Below are 18,739 nucleotides of genomic sequence, written 5' to 3' on the forward strand. Positions count from 1 at the left end.
AATGTCTATGCAGCCTAAAGCAATCTACACATTTAATGCAATCCCTATCAAAATACCACCAACTTTTTTCATAGAACAAATAATCCTAAAATTTATATGGAACCAGTAAAGACACCGAATAGCCAGAGGAATATTGAAAAAGAAAACCAAAGTTTGTGGCATCACAATTCCAGACTTCAAGCTCTCTTACAAAGCTGTAATCATCAAAACAGTATGTATTAGCACAAAAACAAACACATAGATCAATGGAACAGAATGGAGAGCCCAGAAATAGATCCTCAATTCTACGGTCAACTAATTTTTGACAAAGCAGGAAAGAATGTCCAGTGGAAAAAAGACAGTCTCTTCAATGGATGGTGTTGGGAAAATTGGACAGCCATATGCAGAAGAATGACACTGGACCATGTCCTAACACCACAGACAAAAATAGACTTAAAATGGATGAAAGACTTCATGTAAGCCAGGAATCCATCAAAATCCTTGAGGAAAACACAGGCAGCAACTTCTTCAGCTTCAGCTACAGCAATTTCTTCCTAAAAATATCCATAAAGGCAAGGGAAGCAAGGGTAAAAATGAACTATTGGGACTTCATCAAGATCGAAAGTTTTTGCACAGCAAAGGAAATAGTCAACAAAACCAAAAGACAACTGACAGAATGAGAGAAGATATTTACAAATGACATATCAGATAAAGGGCCAGTATCCAAAATCTATAAAGAACTCATCAAACTCAATACCCAAAGAACAAAGAATCCAATTAAGAAATGGGAAGAAGATGTGACCATATATTTCTGCAAAGAAGACACATGAAAAAGTGCTCAATATCACTTAGCATCAGGGAAATACAAATCAAAACCACAGTGAGATATCACCTCATACCAGTCAGAATGGCTAAAATTAACAAGTCAGGAAATAATAAGTGTTGGCAAGGATGTGGAGAAAGGGGAACCCTCCTACACTGTTGGTGAGAATGCAAGCTGGTATAGCCACTCTAGAAGATAGTATGGAGGTTCCTTATAAAGTTGAAAACAGAGCTACCCTATGACTCAGCAATCATACTACTGGTTATTTACCATAAAGATACAAATGTAGGGGTGCCTGGGTGGCTGGGTTAAAGCCTCATCATGACCCAAAGGGGCACGTGCACCAGAATGTTTATAGCAACACTGTCCACAATAGCCAAACTATGGAAAGAGCTTAGATGTCTATCAACAGATAAATGGTTAAAGAAGAAGTGGTGTATATATATGATGGAATACTATGCAGCCATCAAAAATGAAATCTTGCCATTTGCAATGACATGGATGGAATTAGAGGGTATTATGCTAAGTGAAATAAGTCAACCAGAGAAAGGCAAATATCATATGATCTCACTGATATGAGGAATTTGAGCAACAAGGCAGAGGATCATAGGGGAAGGGAGGTCAAAATGAAATAAGATGAAACCAGAGAGGGAGACAAAGCATAAGAGACTCAATCTCAGAAAACAAACTGAGGGTTGCTGGAGGAGGGGGTCTAGGAGGGGTGAGGTGGCTGGGTGTTGGACATTAGGGAGGGTAGGTGCCATGGTGAGAAAAAATAAAAATTTAAAAATTTAAAAATAAGTACATAAAAATAAAAAATTAAATTAAAAAAAAGAAATAAGTCACTCAGAAAGACAAATACCATATGATTTCACTCATATGTGGAATTTAAGAAACAAGCAAAGAGGGGTAAGAAAAGACAAACCAAGAAACAGACTCTTAACTACAGAGAACAAACTGATGGTGACCCAGAGGGGCAGTGGGTGGGGACATGGGTGGAGGCGGTGATAGGGATTAAGGAGTGCACTTGTGATGAGCACTGGGTGATGTATGGAAGTGCAGAATCACTATACTGTACACCTGAAACTAATATAACACTACATGTTAACTATACTAGAATTAAAAGAATTAGGGGGGGGGGAGTACCAGTGATGCCCTCAATGGCTCAGTCAGTTAAGCATCTGACTTTGACTCAGGTCATGATCTCAGGGTCCCAGAACTAAGCCCCGCATCAAGCTCCCCATTCAGCAGGGTGTCTGCTTCTCTCTCTCTGCCCCTCCCGCTGCTCATGTGCTCTCTCAAATAAAATCTTTAAAAAAAAAAAAAGTACCCTACAATGTAGATCATGTTCTATTTCTGCTCTGCTCATGAACTTAAAGGATAATACCTATGTTATGCAACTAACATCCATCTCATGAGGTCATTCTTCAGGGCAAGTTACTGACACCACACTTTAATAGCATAGAGGGAATCTGAATCACAAGAACACCCTAGAAAATAAAATCACTTTGAAGGTAATTTCTACTTTTATGCTATAATGGAAGAGTTACCAAGCAGCCTATAGCAGCATAGAGGCGTTCAAAAAACAGCTTTGGTAAACTGTGTATGATCTAAGAGTTAACAAAAAAAGAGAACATAATAGGAAAAGAACTAAAGATGGGCTTGGTCTCACAATTTTGCCTAGAACTAGCCTGCTTAGATTAAAAAAAAAAAAAATCTACATTTCTTCTAAAGCCAATGGCAAGATATACAGAGACTACTTCAATTCTTTTTTTTTTTTTTTCAAGATTTTATTTTTAAGGGGTGCCTGGGTGGCCCAATCAGTTAAGTGTCTGCCTTAAGCTCAGGTCACAATCCCGGAGTCCTAGGATTGAGCCCTGCATCGGGGTCCCTGCTCAACAGAGAGCCTGCTTCTCCCTCTCCGTCTGCTATTCCCCCTGCTGTGTTCACTCTCTCTGTGTCAAATAAATAAAATCTTTTTTAAGTATTCTCTACAGCCAACATGGGGCTGGAATTTACAACCCTGAAATACAGAGTTTCATGTTCTATCAACTGAGCCAGCCAAGAGTCCTATTTCAATTCTTCACAAGCAAGACAACTCCTTGCCCTCCTACCGCTTATTTAATAATTATCTTTAAAAATATATTTCAATAATAAATTTAAGTTGCCATAACTGCTACTGTAACACTTCAGATGAACTAGTCATTTCAACATGAAACTTCTCGTTTAAGCCAATTAGGATATTGTTTTTTCCCAAATTTTGAACCATTGCAAGCAATCAACATTTGAAAGATTAAGGAAACTTACAGAAATAAGACAGAGCAAAGATTCATATGTTTAGCTACTAGCATGTGAGAGCTAATTTTCAGTTAGTAAGATACTCAACCAAGAGAAGGCATTTGGCAGCTTGTGTAGACAGATTTCTCAAGAGGAGACCTAAACGAGATGTTGCAATTCTTGCTACATGTAATTTGTCCTTAAACAGAAATGGTAGAGGCTATTGCAAAAGCAGAGATAAAGTCATCTTTTTAAGTGCAAGAACAGGCTGATCTTAAACCCTGTAGCAAGTTTAATGGGAAACCATCTACTTTATCTTTGAATGAACTAATCAAAAGAGGACTAAAATACTGTTAAATTAAAAATTATAAGAATACATATGTTGTGTTATCTTAAAAATGGAAATTAATCTGTCAGTTATTCTCAGCTCTGGGTTTCTTTATTTTTAGACTCTTTGGTCCTCATTAACAGTTGATTTCCAAATAACTCACAGTAAGCCTAAAACATTGTTTAATTAACTTACAAAGTAAACTCGTAGTTTAGCCAAAAGAAAAGTTTAGAAGTTTTTTGGTAGGCAGAAATTTAACCTTTGAACAGTATAGGGTTGGTTCTTGAACAGCAAGACTATCTTCCCAGGCTGCCTCTTGCAAGGTTTATAGTATCTTTTCATATCCTTTACCACATAGATTTCTACTGGCCTTACAGAGGTAACTAAACCAGATCAAAGTAGAGATCTTTTTCCAACTAACTGGATTCCATTTTCTTAACCTAAAACCCCACTATTTTCAATATAGAAGGGGGATCAGGCTAAAAATGTAATCGCTTTGTGCAGCTTACTAGGATTTGGTTGGAATCTGCCCATGCAATTAATCCTTAGCTACTAAATGGATACCGAAATTCTAGCTCATTTGTCTGTGATGGTCCTAAGTCCGAGATACAGGGCTGGCTTTAAATGTTCCACAGAGTTCCAGTGACCCTCTTGGTTTGGAGAACCCATGAAGAAATTGAACAATAACTAGAATAAGAGCAATAACTAACACCAACAACAGTAATAGATAACATTAATGTTATCTCTTTGTGTTTGATGTAACAGTAAACCCTGTGCATAGATTATCTCCATTAAGCTCACAGCAATTTTGTGACAATACTAGAGTTACCACCATTTTACATAGGAGAAAAATAAGGCTTAGACAAAACTTCCCATGGTTACACAGCCCATAAGAGCTGAATATGGATCTGGTTTCAGAGCTTGTACACTAATCCTAACCTGACCCTGTTTCTGGGAAAGAGGGCTGCTGCAAGACCCAGGCACTGACCTGATTCCCATGAGGAGATGAAAAACTGTGCCACTCTGGGCAAGTTACAAAACATACCTGGGACTTGGTTCCCTCTTCTGTAAAATGCTCCTTCTTCAGCATTCCACAAGGGCACTGTGAGCTCTCCAGTTATACTAGCCCATAATATACTTATTTTCTAGAATTCAGGTAAAATTTTTTAAAAAGCTTTGAGAGAGAGAGCACAAGCCAGAGGGAAGGGTATAGGAAGAGGGAGAAGCCTACTCCTTGCTCAGCAGGGACATGACCCTCTCACTTCCCCAACTCAGGGCTCAGTCCCAGGACCTTAAGATCATGACCTGAGCCTGAAGCAGACACAACAAACTGAGCCACACAGGCGCCCCCATAGAAAGAACTTTCAATAACCTCTGGGGAATCCAAGATTTGCAACTAGCTTTTGTGACTTGGGGCAAGTCATTTAGCACCACCATCCTAGCTATCTGCCCCAATCAATGGTTATTTTTAATATGTATTAAAATAGGAGCGCCTGGGTGGCTCAGTCATTCAGTATCTGACTTTAGCTCAGGTCATAAACTTGAGGTCCTGGAATCGAGTCCTGCATTGGGCTCCTCACTCTGTGGAGCGTCTACTTCCCTCTCTCTCTCTGCCCTTCCAACCGCCCATGCTTAGTCTGTCTCTCTCATAAATAAATATCTTTAAAAGTATGTATTAAAATATGTCAGTGCCTCAAAGAGTAAGATAGCACATACAGTACTATCCTACCATCTTCAATAAAATTGTAGATCATTAAGATTATGGAACTAGGAAACTGATAAGTTGGCTTCTCATCCCCATCTACCTTAGGATTTAAAAATATTTACTCTTCAATATTTTAAGGTAATCCTTATTTGTAGTAAATTTGAAGAAAAGCAGTCCAGTAGAGAAATCTCCAGTTTCCCATTTATATATGAGAAGGGTAGGGAGAGTCCAAAGATATAACCCTCCAAGGGGGCGAGGGGAGGGATGTGTACTAGTTAATATATTAAATCAATCTTCGTAAATAGCAGCAGTGGGAAAAAAAAATTCTATGTATTCCTTGACTCTTGTGCAGGTTGACAAAGTTAATGATTAAAATCTCCTACATTCCCCCCTGCTAGAGTATCTATTTGCCTTGATAGATATTATTTTATCTCTTTTGGGCCAAGGATGACTGCCCTTGCTTCTGTGTGGAGATTAATAATTGATTAGTTCACAGTCAGGAATCTCAGTAAAAGGAAATTGGTTACTTTGGGCTGTTACTTTGTACTGGGTCACCTACAGGAGACAGGGTGCTGCAGAACTGCCGGCAAGAAAATGAAGGGGATCCTGGTTCTTCTGCTTGCTGTAGCATGGGTGCATGCTCTAGAAAGAGGTAAGACATTCCAGTGGTACAATCACTTATGAGACTTTTTACTAATCTTATTTTCCATTACTATTTTTAAAAATTCTACAAAAAAGTGAAGAACAGAGAGTTGGTAAGCTTTGTGAAGGATAATGGTAGAATCAAAGAGGTACCAATCTGAGCTCAAATGGGGCATATAGCATTGAATTGGAATTTTCAAGGAATCAAGAACCACATAAAAAAAAAAAAATCTTTGTTTTTTAACTATCCTTCCCTGTTTTGAAAATGAAGATCTAGAGCGAATCACTTGAAATTAGGAATTTTTTCGTGGCTAAAAGATAATGCAAATGGAAACTGTAGTCTACCACTGAGCATTTCCCTGCCCCCCAGACTTCAAAAATTTATTGTCTTTGAGAGCATGGTATGCCGTATCAATGATGCATGAAGTCAGCTAAGATCCTTGATCCTCTTTAAGGAATTCTGTGTATGTATAATACTTGAAAACGTACTATAGTTTCTAAAAGATCCCACACAAAAGAATTTAATAAGATATGAAACATGACTATCAAAACAAGCATATTTTTCACTAATGTTCTTCAAATGGTGTCTTCATTTCTGAGAAATGTTTAAAAACTTATAAATGATACGAGCTAAAATATGTGAAGCATACAACTTTATGAGAAGTTCCCAAAGTACAAAATTCAGAAGCTTTTCCTTTTCTCGCTGATTCTTCAATGCTTATAAGGAAATCTGCATTGGTCTCGCTTTGGCCAACTAAAACGTCCATCTACTGTTCTCAGTGAAGAGTCTCACCCAAGTCACAGGGTAATATCCATATCGGTAATCTATCTAACCAGTAGAAGGTGTGTATCCCAGAAATTGTTGGTTACCAACGGTGACGTAACTAACCTTATTGCTCTTCTTTTTACATTCATTCTTCCTTGATCTTTTGTCCCTGAAGTTCTTTGGCATTTTAAGTTACTCACTTATAGATTCTTAGCAAGCTATGGGTCCTAATGTTGAGACTACAAGTCTGAGATATAAATAAAATAAATGGCGTCCTTTACAAGACCTCTCGATAGGCTAAGTCCAAAGAAACCCTGAAAGCTTACTCTTACAGATCTGAACCTGGAAAATTCTACTGAAATATATTCAGATAAAGATCACTGAAACAGAAGATCTAGGAGTAACTAGGTCCTGGGATTGTGTGTGGACCCATAGCATAGGGCATGAGTCATTTTGAACTAGTGACTCAGTAAGTGTATGTTGGCTTCACCACAGGGGATTACAAACGTCCTCTGGAAAGCAGGGGTCTGCACCCTCTGTTTGGACACCATTCAGCACTGTCTCACACTCTAATGAAATGGATATTAAAAACTACAATTCATCTTTCTTAAAGATCTGAACCTCAAGGTCAACTTCAGTCAGATTACCTAGGTGCTACAGGCCAGATGATATTCTGAGATATAAAATACATCTGTAAGTACCACCTGTCCAATATTTGGGAAGAGTAGTCCTGACACATTAGTCCTCTATTCGATAATGCATAAGCATGACCCAAATGACCAAGCCAATGATTTACCTGGAATGTAGGTGTACAGTCTCCTAGAAGAAAGTTACAAAGTACCCAGATTCAAGGAATTGAGAGGAGGCTTGACTAGTAGGGGATGGGTTTGGGTTGCAGTTCTCTCTGCCTGTTCTAGCTTTAGAGAGCAGACCAATAGTCCATAGTACATATCTAGAACACCTTTTTGAAAGTCTGTTTCATTCAAGTCTCCTCTTGGAAAAAAAACTTTCTATGGCCAACATATTTAAGAACTAGGCCATACATTAGTGTTTCTTGGTCGGTTTACAGTCAAGGGCTTTGTTATCCTAAAGGCCCTGAGAAGTCCTATAAGAAGGAAATCTTATTTCACCCAGTTTCTCAAACACATGGGCTCATTCCTAAAATGTCCTTGGGAAAGGAAGTGTTCTTTGGGAAACATCAGATTTAAGATGGATACCACTATAGGTTAACATGGATATCAGCTCCAGTCAGGCCAGTCTTCTCTTAACAAATGGCCCTGGAGATTCAGTTCACAAGCCCTTGAGTACATCTTGGGAGAGAGGGACTTTACGAAATATGCCACACATCTGGATGGGGTCTAGGAAAACGTCCAGTTTAGCTACCCCATGAGAGACAAGCGGTCCATGTGTACCAGTTGCCTCTCCACTCAACTTCTTTCCTCAGGACTGAGATCTAAAATGGATCTTTCCCTGTTCCCAATGAAGCAGCAGGAAGGCAGCTGACACAGCTACAGGATCACTAAGGAAATGATGCTACAGGAAACACAATTCTGCATTTTATATGAGCAGTTGGCCATAACAGGATATTTATTATGAACAATTTTATTTTCTTTTTTGCTTTAAGGCACTCATTCTCTGCATACATATCCTTACTAGATGGGATACCAAAGAGCAAGAAGAACCTAAGTCCTTTGGGTTGGTGGGTGAGCTGCATTTTCCTTCTCCCACTCGCCTGCCAGAACAGCCCCAGGTTATATGGGTTATCCCAGTCTCCCCGATCACCAATGAATCTCTGTTTCTCTTTGCTACAAGTTGCCCCTTCATCAGCAGTCATACTAAAAACAAGTTGTCCTCAGTTTGGTTCAGGGACATTAGCTGTACAGTGTGCAGGATAAGTAGACATCTTTGTTTTCCTCACAGAGCTCTTTATATCCTCTCTGCCAAACCTATATAATGGTTAATTGAGGGGGTGACCTAGGATAAGAAATCTACAGGATGAAAAGGCAGCCATGCAAAGATCTAGAAGCATGCTTCACACTGAAGGAATGGAGATATAAAAGTCCCAGGAACAAGCAGGCCTGATTCAAAATCACAAAGAAGCCAGGGCCAAAGCACAGAAGAGACTTAGCCAGGAAGGAGGAGGAGGAGCTGAAGTCAGAGAGATCACTTCATCAAAGGCCATATTAAGCTCCCTGGAAATCAAAAGTAATGTGACACCCCACTGTTGTAAGGTGGAATGCCAGGTATGCCTTCACAAGCGTGTGCAGAGTGAAGGCATAAGTATGCATGCTTTTAAAGGCCATGAGATTAATCTAGGAGTAAGAGATGAAGAATCTTTAAGAGGCATTGATTACCCTTCTCCCAGGTTATCTATGGCCACTTAACCTCTATATTCTGCCCATAGCTACCCTGCTCTCTTTCCCCCAGGTTCCCTCTGCTTCAGCAACAGACCTCTACACTCACCCATGCGCTATGTGCTCTGCACTTAAGGGGCTTGCACTAACTCCCCCTCCTCTTAGAGCCCTGACACCTCTGAGATCCATGTGGCTCTCTTCCTCACCTCCTTCATGTGTCTGCTCCAAGTTCATGTACAGAAGAAGCTTCCCTGTCCAACCCATCTCAAATAGCACCGACCGCTTCATTTTTCTCTATCCCCTTACCCTGCTTTATATTTTTCTTAGTATTCATCACCTTACCTGATCACCAGCTGTTTACTATAACAAATATAAAACGTACACCCTAAGCTCCATGAGGTCAAAGTGTTTATTTTTTTCCTTAATTCTCAGTTTTAAAATACTACATGCCAGGTAGTTCGTGTTCAATAGATTTTTTTTTTTTGTAAAAAAATCAAAAGTTAGGATTGTTAGAGTACTGATCTCAAAAGATAGTTTTAAGTATTTAAGGAAAATTAAATTTCAATTAAAATACCTAATAGACATCCTGGAAGTAGTAAACTCGAAGATAATTATAAAAATAAGATTTATGAAGTATCCACTATGAAACATTGGTCTTAGAGTCCATGCACTGAATAGAAAATACTCACAATGTTCTAAAATGTTCAAGATAATTTAAATAGATTTATTTCATCATTATAACACCTTGACCAACTCAGTACTATTATCCCCACTTTAAAAGTGAGAATCTGTAGGAGGGAGGAGTCAGTAGCTTATCTAAGGAAACTAAACTAACAAGTAGCAGAATCAGAATTTTACAGAGATTAATTATGTTTACAAAGACACTGCTCACCATCATGACTTTGCTGCCTCTCACGGGACAGAGATCTCAACAATCTTTCACTAGTACAAGAACAGGGGAGAAAACCAGTTCACTAGCACCAGTTTAAGGGAAATTAAGTGAAATTCATGGTCATCCCTAACTGATCCAAACTCTAGTTCATCCATACTCCATGGACCTGGCTCTGTCTTCTAGTCCCCTTATTTTCCCAGTACCTTGAAATCATTTTTGTCCAGAGACTTCCTAGATTTTACTGTATCCATTTTTGCTATATCTATATCCAATCATTTCCACATTCTATCAATTTCAGTCCCAAAATACATCAGCTTTACCCAGAGCCCTTTACTACAGAAAGCTCCTCAGTATTCCCTTGGCTTCTCTCCTTTACCCTCCAATATGTATCTAGCTCAAGGCCTGTGAACACTACTTCTGACTTCTACTACATTTCTACATCCCGTCTTTGTCCAGATCCTTGTTCCCCTTCACCTAACTACTGTAATGGCTTCTTAATCAAATCCCATCTCTTCCCCAATTCATATTAAGATACACTACAAAACCTGGTAAACTGGTAACTGGGATCCAAAAGATGGACTATATCAAAGTCAGGATCACTACTGAGAGGTTAATGAACTGATGAGTTTGAGCATATACAACGGACTGGTAGGATTCCAGGGTTCATTTGTGTGATACAAATCCACCACACTTCTGGTGTCTGTTTAGAGTCAACTGACAGTGACTTGAGGCTTAAATAAGAATATATGGTAAGTACAATGAGGGCCCTCCAAAATGGTCTACATCTAAGGCCCAGAAGCTGTGAATAGGGTAGGATACATTGCAAAAGGGAATTAAGTTTGCAGATTTTAAAAAAAAAAAAAAAAAAAAAAAAAAAAGAAAGAAAGAAAAAAGGAATCAGCTGGCTTTCAAACAGAAAAATAATGTCAGATTATCTGGGTGGGGTCAGTGTAATCACAAGGTACTTTAAAGTGGAAGAGAATCTGGGGCACCTGGGTAGCTCAGTGGGTTAAGCCTCTGCTTTCAGCTCAAGTCATGATCCCAGGGTCCTGGAATCAAGACCCACATCGGGCTCTCTGCTCAGCAGGGAGCCTGCTTCCCTTCCTCTCTCTCTGCCTGCCTCTCTGCCTATTTGTGGTCTCTGTTTGTCAAATAAATAAATAAAAATCTTAAAAAAAAAAAAAAAGTAGAAGAGAATCAGAACAGAGGAAGGTGTGACTAAGGAAAAAAGAGGCAAAATTCCTGACTTTGAAGATGGAGAGGAGGGTCTGGACTTAAGAAATTTAGGCCAGCCCTAGAAACCGGAAGAGGCAAGGAAACAGATAATCTCCCTGAGCCTCCAAGAAGAGCACCGTCCTACTGACACTGACTTGAGCCCAATGAAACCTCTGCCAGAACTGTAAGGTAGTAAATTTGTATTGATTAAACAACTAAATTTGTAGTAATTTGTTACAGTAGCAATAGAAGTCTAGTACAGTAGGTTTCTGGTCCCTGTGACAAGATGAAACTTCCCAGAGAAAAGAAGCAGTGAGCCAAGGCATCTCAGTGTTGACAGGCTACCATTCTATTTGCCAGATCCGGTAAGAGTTCGCCAGATGACTGGGGTGCATGTTAACTCATTTCCCTGCTCTCTGGGAGTTTTCTATTTTTATTTCTCTTCCATATTCTAACCAGAAAGTAATTTAAGCTACCACCGGCAAGAAGGACTGTGGAAAAAAAAAAAAAAAAATCTCAGGATATCCATATCACAAGATTATAGAATCTGATAATGTATATCATCATTAAATTTTGCTATAAAAAGTTGTTAACACAGGGTGTTTATCACATTAGGCAGGAGAGATGCTAAGCATTTTTACTTAGATTAACATATTTCATAGAACAGCCTTATGAAAAAGGTACTACTGACTATCTTAAATCCAAGATTATTTTCCTTGAATTCCCCTACAGGAATATATTTCAATAGATACCCCATTAGCTAGAAAGTAAAACTTTGACTATCAAACATGTGTTAAAGTCCACATTTTCATTTCCTTATTGGGCTTTTTTTTTTTTTCAAGCAGACTTGTGGTTCACTACCATTAGATCACTCTTCAAGTTGTTCTCTCCACACAAAACACTTCTTCCAATGCATCTACTCCTGTTAAAATCCTGCCCATTATTCATGACCCACTTCAAGTAATAGCTTTCTAAAAGCCCTCTTCATTCTGAGGTGTGGTATTACTCTGTTTCAATCTCCTCTATGGCAATGAGCACTATTGGTGTTACATGTTTCTCTCTACCAGACTTCAATTCCTTAAGGATTGGTGGCTTCAGAGTTTCTTGCAGGGTACCTTTTTGTTCTTATATCTCTTTTTTATTTTTTTATTTTTATTTTTATTTATTTTTAAATTTATTTTCAGTATTCGAGAATTCATTGTTTATGAACCACATCTAGTGCTCCATGCAATACGTGCCTCCATAATACCCATCACCAGCCTCACCCAACCTCCCACCCCCCACCCCTCCAAAACCCTCAGATTGTTTTTCAGAGTCCACAGTCTTTCATCGTTCATGTCCCCCTCCAATTTCCCCCCAAATATGCTGATCTTTTCTGACAAATGAGTCTATAAGCATACAATGGAAAAGAAAATGCCAAAGGGATGAAATTACAAAAAAATACAGAATGCCCAGCAGAGCTCTTAAAGACCATAATTTTCCAGAACACAATAGGAAAAGAGCAACTTAATACAGTTTCTAGCATTCTATATAAGCATTTATTAAATCAACGTTATTTAGGATATAGCCGTTGTTCCTGGCATATAACAGCTTTTGTAAGGGACCAAAATGATTTTAGAAAAATATTCTAACAGTGGCTAAAGCATTTAAAAATACACCATCTTTTTTTTAAGCAAAGTTTGCACCAAGATGGTAGTATCTTACTTCTATCACACTAGATTGAAAGTCCCATGAGGGCAGAAATAAGTCTATTTTGCTATTCATTTATATTCAATACTGAACCCAATACCTGCTACAGGTCTTCAAAATATATCTGTTGCATGTATGAATATCATTATCTGTGTTGAGAGGAAATGAAGCAATAAAAACTTCCTGAAAATAAATCAAGTTTTCAAAAGTCTAGAATTAGACACCACTTACCAGAATATTTCACAATACAGATAGAAATGGGACAGACTATTGCAAAAATGAAATTTGTAAACATTGAGTGCTGAGGGGTCACTTAATGTGACAATGATTTCACCAGTCACTGAGATTATGCCAATATTTACCTGGCCCATATCAAAGTTCAGATTGCTTTCTTTACAACCACATGGAACATTAAAGAACAGACTATGTCATTTACAATTCATTCTAGATAGGATTTAATTCTATGAATCAAAGAGAATTCAAACAGTATGAAAACATTTAGCAATACTCCATGGAATAAGGAATCCACTTGTAATAATCACATCGAAATTAACTTCAGTACTTGTTTTTTGGACCATGAGAAAATGATGAACATATTTACTTGGACTTAGAAGCTATAGATCTTGGTAGATAAATAAGTGGGAAAAAAAAGTTTTAAACAGAAACATACTGAGTATTCTACCTGAAAGATACACAGTACAACAGCTTCCTCTACAGGTTATTTCTTTAAGAGCTTTTTACCCTTATATTTTAATTCTACACTTTCTCAGTGACTTTCTTCCCAGCTTCCTTCTTTGCTTCTATCAAGCCCAAGGCTGAATTTTCAGCAAAAATCGATCCCAAACAACTTTAAGTCATTAGTTGATCAAGTTTCCACACTTTGATGCTGTTATTTTGCATTCTAACTAAAGCAGTATCTAACACCAGTTGATTCTAAGGCATTTTAGTGCAAACACCAGTTAATTTAATTAAAGCTATTGAACAGAATAATCTGTGGGATCTACTGATACTACATTCACATGTTTTCCCATTCCCATAACATATTGAAACTTCTTTTTTGGTCAAGTTAGAAATCTGACCCTAGAAGTCTAGAAACAAAATATTTTTTTAAATGTTCATCAGAGGTGCATCATTTGAATACTGGCTCTCACTTTTCATGTTATTGATTGTTTGCAATCAAAGTAACAAAAATGACCTCTTTTTATAGGGAAAGTTTATTAAACAGAGTTAGCTCCTCTGCATTAAAAAGAGAAAAGCTTTTGTTGGAGCTATCTTTTGTGGTTTAAAACACAGTAAGCTTTGGCGGGGAGGGGTGTCCATATAATTTATAATTTCTAAAAGGAATTATTTTGTAAACTTTCGGATGTGATCTCAGAGATCATGAAGACCCAATCTGGTACTACATTCAAGAATCTTTAATACTTATGGTTATTTAAATTCCACTTGATCATTTCCAGGGCAAAACAAATTCACCTGTTTAAAAAGTGGTTCATCATATATGAGTCACGGCTATAAAAACGATTCTCACACATTGAACTAAAATCTAACATCCAGCTATTTTTCCTAGTTCTACATTAAGAACAACATAAAACAACTCTATGGACATCCTAATGGCACATTCTTCCTTGTAGGAGGACCGCTCTCACCTAAGTTCTTTCCCCAAGCCCGAATCGCTGGTCTCATTGGATACCGTTAATGATTAGTGGAAGTTTTTGGCCCTTTGACCTTTGGAAACAGTGACAACATCCAACCTTGTAAACTAGTCGATACATTTCAGAAGATGTACGAGATGTGAATGCCCTCAGCTGTAACAGGTTCATTCCAAGTAGTTCTTCATACTCCGCTGTTAACGTTAACAATCCCACTGTCTTGTCCTACTTTTCAAGATAACATGACATTTGATCCTGCAGTTTCCTTCCCACCCTTTAGGGTTTTGATGGAATTTGTAATAACGAGCTCGCTCAAAGTGCTGCTCAAGAATGTCTTCGTCCCTCGACTCTGACTCTTTCCACCTCAGTAATATACTTTGAGCTGTCCACCTGAAAGATGGAGGGGGAACTGCTTCCTCCACTTTTGCCATTAAGTCTAACACATCCTAAAGGGAACCTTCTCAAAAGGAAAAAGAACAAAAATACAAGAACAAAAAATTTTTCCCCAGCTTGTATCCAAGCACCACCACCTCTATTCCAAACCATCAAATACCACTTTCTTCCCTGGCTTCCTTATGTTCATGCTTTCAAAGATGGAACTGTGAGAGGCAAGGTCATGCCCAGTGTCAAAGTCATGACAGAAGCTGCCATTATGTCACCTGAGATGGATGGCTTAACATTTAAATTCCAGGAAAAATAACTTATTCAAATCTTAACACACCAGAAACTGGGCCATTTATATACTTCTTACATTTTTTTCCCCAAAAGCTGTATCATGAAATGTTGGAATGTTTCCTAGACTTGCTTGCAAAAGTGATACATCAGGAAATAACCCCACAGACGGCTTCTACACACTCACCCTGTTTTATTAGGTAGTAGGTATGCTAAATGAGTGGGACTTAATAAAAAAGTCATCTCCTCCTGTGGGACCTATCGCTTCCCAACCATTTGAACAGACCCAAGAGAAGGTTCAGTGATATTTCCGTTCACTTAAAAAGGTCTTCTGGTCCTTTTGAACCTCAAAATAACTACCTCCTAACAGTCCTGGGGGAATGTCTGGTTTGTATAATAGTCAAACATTTGCAAGTTGTTTTGAAGTTGAAGCTACTCACCCCATATCAGTCCTGTTGCCTGTGGCAGCAACAAGAGACACATACACTTTACTTCTGTTCCCTCTTCCTTCCTCCCATTCTCTAGACTAGTTTTTACCTTTTCCAAGGTTAACATAGGGCAGGGAGAAGTCAGCAGGAGAGATAAGCAGCAGAAACATTAATTCAAGGGACATTTTTGTGAGAGAGTGTTTCCCCTGCTTATGGGAGATATTCCAGGTTGATTTTTTTTTTCCTTTATGGTTTCTTTGTAGCACTCTTTCCTATCATTTCTGGGATCTCTCACATCCAGCCACACCTTCAGATTTCAAGTTGTCACCTTTGCACAGAGATGTACACTGTTGGCAGCCAACTGCCCTCTAGACAGCTCAGCCCCACCCCAAAATTAAGACCACTCCAGGCCAGCTTACTCTCCTGCTTGATCTACATTAGGCCCACAGGTCACAATAAAGCTGCCCAAACAAAGCTTTCTCCTTTGCTATTCCAGGCCACGTCACCAACCCCTTCCTCTAGCATTCTCTAGTCTGAACCAGACACCTGTCATCATTCCCAGACTCCAGAAGTCACCTACCAGGGTCTGCATGTTTTCCTTTAAGTCTTTTGCTGTGCTTAAAGTGAGGGGAAGCTCTCTCCACCCAATCCTCCAAACCCACAACACAGGCAAATTATTTTTTGGAGAAAGAGGTCAAATTTCCATTTTTCCCCCTCAGCTGAATGCTTACCACTCCTGGATAGAAATCAGAGGTGGATAATGGAGTTACTGTGGCAACACGAGCTCACATACATCCTTTAAAGTTCTGCATCAGGTGGGGCTAGCTCTCCACTAAGTATGTGTGTAGACATACTCTTCATTTTTTCTTTTTATTATTTCTTTTAACACTTGGGTGACATGGATACAAAGAAGGGAAGGATAAAACATTTCCATCTTAGCATTATTGTAAAGAAGGGGCCTATGAGAAAGATTGCCATGTCAAGGGTTCTGACTTCATTTGACTTTTCTACTTTGAGTATTAGTGCTTTTGTTCTGCTGTCTGTCACAGTTTATAGTAGGCCATAAAATTCATCTGTAAGAAAATAGTTAAAAAGGCAAGCAAAAATGAAAATATATAGAGAGAAAAATGCTACTTTCACCTTTGATGAATCCTGTAGAAGACTTATACATACAATGGAGCATTCATCAAGAAGGAAAAGATATAGATTTTTCTATTTCTTATTCCTAGGCCGAGATTATGAAAAGGATAAAGTTTGTAAAGAACTTGCCAACCTGGGAAAAGATGATTTCGCATCCTTGTAAGTATGAGGTGTTTGCTCATGCTTTTGGATACTGGACCTTGATCTACTTGACCTTGAATGAAACCACGTCTAAGGAAACTTCAACTCAGCATGCTGAACTGTTCTCTGCTCATTTTAAAAGGATAGAACCCAAACTCAGTGTGGGCATGGACATCAGGCCAGTAGAGGACATTCAAAGTTTCTAGTTGAATTATTGTTACTAGTGTCTAAGAATTTGTTTGCAGTAAGTTTATTAAGAGTTAAGAGAACAAGCACAGTTTTCTCAGGTAAATGAGAATGCAAAGTGTATATAGAAGGACCGTGGCGAACAAAGACAAGATACAGAATGGGTCCTACTAGGGAGGCTTGAGAGAGGAAAGAACAGGAGGCTGCTCAGATAAAACCCCAAATCCAACTTCCATTTTACAAGAGAAGTTTGCCTAGAACAAAAACTAAGTTTCAAAAGCCAACATCCTTTTCTTTTCACTAATCAAGGTGTGCAATATTCTTGTTAAAGACTGAACAAATTTCATGTTTTAATTTGTGCAAATTTGAAATTTTTAAAAATTCTATATATATTGGCTTTTTTTTTTTTTTTTCCCTCAGATCAATGGTCTTATATAGCAGAAAGTTTCCCAGTGGCACATTTGAACAGATCAGTCAGCTTGTGAAAGAAGTTGTCTCCTTGACAGAAACCTGCTGCGCCGAAGGGGCTGACCCCGACTGCTATGACCGCAGGGTAGGTTCACATGGCTGGCCATGTCCACGGTGGCCCAGAGAAAGAAGCCAGGATAGGCTTTTCTTCCATATCTTCGAGAAATCTTAGCAACTCCACCTACTCCAAGTTTGAGATACTTATAAAGCCCATTTCCCTCAGAGCCCAGACTTATTCTAATGTAATGAATCAGTTTGGCCATCAGTCCTACAAGGTTCAAGTAGGAAAACTGAGAAATAGATTAATTCATGAACCTCCTGTAATAATATATTGTTTCTCTTAAAAGCCTACTCCTACGCATCCATCTGTCATGTTAAGACTGGTACCAAATGCCCCCAGAATAATTTGGTTTCACCTCAAATTATTTGGGGGTTCAAAATTTGCCCTATAATCATGTACCAGACTCTCCCTTGAAGTGCATATGCAAAAGTTAAAGTGCTGAAGTGACACGGTTCAATACTATGCAACCATCAAAAAAAACAAAATCTTGCCATTTGCCATGATGTGGATGGAACTAGAGGCTATATTAGGCTAAGACAAATAAGTCAATCAGAGAAAGACAATTACACTTTCCTATTTCCTGTTCTTTCCTCTCTGATCCCCTGACCACAGAAAATCTCCAGGTTTATAGAGACAGATCATAATGAAACAGAGATGGTACTGCCTTTTTTTAAACACCTTCTATTTGTTCAAAGCATTTTTAAAAACATGTTGACTCTTTTCGAACTTTTTTTTTTTTTTTTTTTTGCAAGGAGGTAATTAAAAAAAAAAAAGATTTTCTAGGGAAAGAAATGGAAAAGAAATTCACTGAAAAAAGAGATAAAGATTAAAGAAAAGAGTTCCTAGGAATTCCGAAGTTCTGAGAGTCTGATGGAAAGTTGGTGTGGGAGAGGAGGAAAGGCTTAGGTTTGGTTTAAATAACTAATTCATCATGTTGCTTTCCTTCATTTATAGGAAAGAACCTTAGAAGTTTTGTTTTTTTAAAAAATGACTAACTTCTAGAATAAATATAAGGATGTCAAGGCACTTTTGCCCAAGGAAATCCCCAGATAATTTTTATATGGGGACAATTTCCATTCTACATTTATTACAATTATCAAATTCTTTCCAAGAAGAACATTTTGCTACTCCAGTTGCTTTGGCAGTGCCCTTACCATGGGTTTCACCTGCCCATGGGCTGGCAGTGCACCAGTGAGGAGGCAGTAAATTATTAATTGCCCTGGTGGTTTTTAAGCTGTGCATGTCAGCATAAACTTTGAGGCTTTGGGAAACAGCTCCTTAGGCCTCCTCTTTGACTTAATGAATCAGAATTTCTACATCATAC

General features: G+C 38.4%; 1 protein-coding gene across 1 annotated transcript in view; it reads left to right on the forward strand.

Annotated features, from left to right (window-relative positions):
• Positions 1–5,596: 5,596 nt before the first annotated feature.
• The window catches only part of GC (GC vitamin D binding protein), a 31,678-nt gene continuing 18,535 nt past the window's right edge, over positions 5,597–18,739 (forward strand). The window contains exons 1-3 of the mRNA XM_059159509.1: positions 5,597–5,764; positions 16,649–16,718; positions 17,307–17,439. Coding sequence (XP_059015492.1) covers positions 5,707–5,764; positions 16,649–16,718; positions 17,307–17,439 — 261 coding nt within the window. The 5' untranslated portion in view covers positions 5,597–5,706. The remainder of the gene's footprint in view (positions 5,765–16,648; positions 16,719–17,306; positions 17,440–18,739) is intronic.

Source organism: Mustela lutreola, chromosome 1, assembly GCF_030435805.1.
Source record: "Mustela lutreola isolate mMusLut2 chromosome 1, mMusLut2.pri, whole genome shotgun sequence".
NCBI classification, from domain to species: Eukaryota; Metazoa; Chordata; class Mammalia; order Carnivora; family Mustelidae; genus Mustela; species Mustela lutreola.